General features: G+C 35.7%; 1 protein-coding gene across 1 annotated transcript; it reads right to left on the bottom strand.

Annotated features, from left to right (window-relative positions):
• Positions 1-724: 724 nt before the first annotated feature.
• LOC133681114 (probable transcription factor KAN2) lies at positions 725-2,835 on the bottom strand. Its single transcript, XM_062104221.1, has 5 exons — positions 2,235-2,835; positions 2,040-2,116; positions 1,851-1,887; positions 1,620-1,728; positions 725-1,511 (listed from the first exon to the last, which is right to left on the bottom strand). Exons 1-5 carry the CDS (start codon positions 2,491-2,493, stop codon positions 899-901), a joined length of 1,095 nt encoding a protein of 364 aa, XP_061960205.1. The 5' UTR covers positions 2,494-2,835; the 3' UTR covers positions 725-898.
• Positions 2,836-3,908: the final 1,073 nt, after the last annotated feature.

Raw genomic sequence — 3,908 nt, 5'->3', positions numbered from 1 at the left:
AAAAGCCCAGACTAATAAGTAGTACATTTAATACTCATTAATTTTCTTTTTTTCTCAACGTTGGCCCTGCTTCAAGAATTTAAAGCAAAGATTATCATAGAGTTTATCCAAGTGTGCAACTGAGGAGGCCCTCCCAAGTTTAAAAGTAAGCCTAACACAAGACTAATAATCGGAAAAGTCAAAGAAGCTGGCAGCAAAGCCATAGTTGTTTCTCGAGAACAGGGCTAGCTTCTACATATTTTGTTAATCATCAATGAAAACTATTTAGACTTCTGAAAATAAAATTTCTGATTTCTTGCATGTTGATCAAACCTATTTAACAAAAGAAAAAAAAGAAAGAACTATCTGATTATTAAAATTTCTGCGGGGAGAGGTAATTAAGCAGAGAGGTTTTCCGAATTCTCTTCCTTGAAAAATTCCTTCCGTATATGGCCGTATAAATATCTGTTATATATTGGGGAGAGATGCTACTGTCATACTTAGTATATACTACAATGATAATTCCGTCCCTGTTCCCATGCAAGAAGGAAAAAGATAAAAAATCCTATTTACCAATTTCTCATTTCAAAGCATATTGGTGTGGCCTATGGGAATGCCTAGATAAGCAAGCAAAGCTACTGTATATCTTGAATTTGTCCGCTTCTATTTTTAAGAAAAAACCATGTCACTGTTTGCAGTTTCAATGTGAGCCACTAGCCTAGACTAAGGAACTATCTACAAGAAATTAAGAAGAGCTAGCTAAAACTTATATGTAACTAATTGCATCAGTATTTTGGAAATGACTAACATAAATGCATGGAAAGTTGACAATGCCAGATATCGCAGTACACAACATTAATCTATTTGCACCAATCCTCTTGTACAAGTACCAACAAGATCTCACTTTGAATTCTCAAATTCACACAGTCAGATCCAGGGTACTTGCCAGTTTTGGATACTTTGATGGCATGCTTAGATATATAGAATTGCTTTCTTTTGTTGAAGTAGAAGATAAAGAAAGAGATAAATTGCTGCCCTCGTCTTCCTCATCCCACGATAAACTTCTCCTGACTTCCTTTTCTTTCGATCTTGTGGAAAGCGAGAGACTTAAATCAAGATCAACGGCCTTCCTTTTAGCCATGTTACGTTTTTCCTCATTAAAGCTCCACTTTGTCTCTATGCTGATTGATTCATTAGTGTCTCCTCCTCTTTTAGAAAACTGGGCTGCAAAATAGGGCTGTTTTGTGGTTGAACTTATTTGGCCTTGGATCGAATTGCCATTGTACATCGGCTGATGAGATTCAGTTTCCAGGAATTCTTGCTTTATCTTTCTACGTTGGTCGGTGAAAGTCGAGTTGTTGCACGTATGGCAAGGTCCACGCCTTGTGCTCGAGCCACTTTCTCCATCGATCCTCTCAGAAATTGAATTATAAAATCCAGCTCCACTTCTAATATTCATGCTATCTGGTACCAGTACAGAAGGACTGGTGATCCTGTTTCCATGTCCAGTACTTCTGGAAACGCTTCTGCTCCTAGTGTGAAAAAAGAATCGGAAATGCATAAATTTAAGCCCAAAAGGAACCCAAATTCAATTTTGAAGGGTAAAAAATTATCTGTACGTATTCAAGTTTGATCAGTACCTGAAATCAGAACTACGATTGTGATCAATATTTGGAAGCAGAGAGTGTTGCCAAAAGTTGTGGGAAAAGCAGCCCGAACTACCAATAAGATCTCCCCTACTGTTTATAACTGTCAATTCATGAACGGCGATAGTTCTGAGAATTAGGAGCTCATATATACATCTTGACAACTAAGAAACAAACCCTAATATCTTAATCCATTATAAGATATACAAAGGACAAAATCTGTACCTTGACCTTGATCATCGATCTTCTTGCTCCGGTACATCTGCTTCCGAAAACCAAAAAAATAGGAAAAATGAAATTAAGTTATGGAATCAATCATCTAATTACAAGTCTCAGAGTCCAATTATAAATTAATCATGTGATTAGTACTAGGACAGTGATTATATATAAACGAGTTATCCTTATTACAATTACCTGCAGGTGGCTCTTGACATGAGCAATACTTAGCCCCTTGATGTTCATTAGTTGCAACACTAGTTTTGGGGTTGCCCCTGTATATACCAAACAGATAGATGACAAAGTTAACCAATAAAATTATTTTCTTGAAACAAGAACATAGAGGTTCAAAGAAACATCATGAACGAGAAGCTGAGAATTTGAAGATCTTACTCTCATAGCCACCAAGTCTCTCGACAGCTTGAACAAAGCAAAGATGAAGATCAGGAGTCCATCTTAGCCTAGGCACCCTAGATCTTACATATGGCCTTACCCCACTAGAGCTAGCTTTCTCGCTCTCATCCACAATGCTATTGCTCGAGCTTGCGCTATTTTTAGTCTTACTTTCGTTATCTCCTTCCCCGTCCTTGCTCTTGCCTGAAGCATCCATCATCAAACCATCACCTTTCTGATGATCACTTCCCAGCTTCATAATTCAATATATCTTGGAGCTGTGAGGAAGACAACGAGAGAAGTTTCTATATATATATATTTGAGAAATTATGATTGACTCGAAAAATAATCACAAACAGTTAGCCATCATGAACTTCTGGGTTCCGACAATTCCTCTACTTGAACTTTTCTCTTCGATCATCATATATATTTCAAAGAGAGTTTACATATTCCAACAGAAAGGAGAATCCAAGCTCACATAGCTAAGATAAATCCATCTGAAATGATGGTATATACCAAACCCTAGCAAAAGTCACAGCGCACATATACTTTTTCCACTCCACTACCCCCTATAATATTATATGCACGCACACACCATTAATGAGTGACTAGTCATACATGTGATGCTATTTATGTATGGGATGGGCCATCATTCATGTAATGTTAACCATATGGGTTTGGTACTAAAAGTTAAGAACTGATACGTAAAAAAATTTCTTTATAGAAGGGAAACAATGGCATGCTGTAAACTTCGAAGGATTCTAATACAATGACGGGCCAGCGCTATCTTGCGCAAGCGCGTGGGAAGCACGTCTAGCCTTTTACTAATCCTTACAACATTGATCACATGCATGGTAAAATGTAGTTACCGAGGAAATGTTTGCCATTCGCTTCTAATGTTACTTAATTATAAGTCCTTTATGCAATTTCTTTTTTTTTTTTTTTGTTGCCTGCACTTATGGTTGGAAGAGAAAATAACACATAATAGGCTTATAGCTGTTCGGGATAAGAGTTTTTTTTAAAAGTATTTTTAATTAAAAATATATTAAAATAATTTTTTTTTAATTTTTAAAATTTGTTTTTACCGTATCAAAATTATCTAAACATATAAAAAAATTAAATTTTTTTTTAAAACGCTTTGCCTCCATAAAAAGAAACAGGTTACCATGTGAGTAATTAAAATGCAAATGGAAAGAGTCAGGCATGCATGGGGAAGCTGGAAGACGAGCCCATGATTCCTGGTGTCGGTATTCACGGATTTGTCTTTGCCTGTATTTATCATATGACCATCCCACATAACAACAAGACTTGTATTTTTGGCTTCTTCAAGGATTCCTCAACCTCTATGTGTCTGAAGTTTTTAATATTCTGCCCCTGACAATTCATCAGATTCAATGTTGTTTTCTAATCCAACCGAGCTAAGGTTCGTGATCTCGATCTCTGGCACAAACATTCATAGAATTCTATAAAGGTCGGGAGTTTATCTAGTAGCATTGAGAAGAAAAAAAAATTGGTAAAGAAATGTTGAATTTATCGAAAGACATTAACACAATAAAAATAATAAATTTAAATTTTTTAAAAATCTTAAGGATTTTGTTAGATGAAAATAGAGTTATTTAAGATTTATTTGAAGATTACTTGAAGAGCATCATAAATAATTGGTTTAAGACTGAG

Source organism: Populus nigra, chromosome 1, assembly GCF_951802175.1.
Source record: "Populus nigra chromosome 1, ddPopNigr1.1, whole genome shotgun sequence".
Lineage (NCBI taxonomy): Eukaryota > Viridiplantae > Streptophyta > Magnoliopsida > Malpighiales > Salicaceae > Populus > Populus nigra.
The sequence above is the reverse complement of the archived record's forward strand: the minus strand, read 5'-3'. Positions and strand labels throughout refer to the sequence as shown.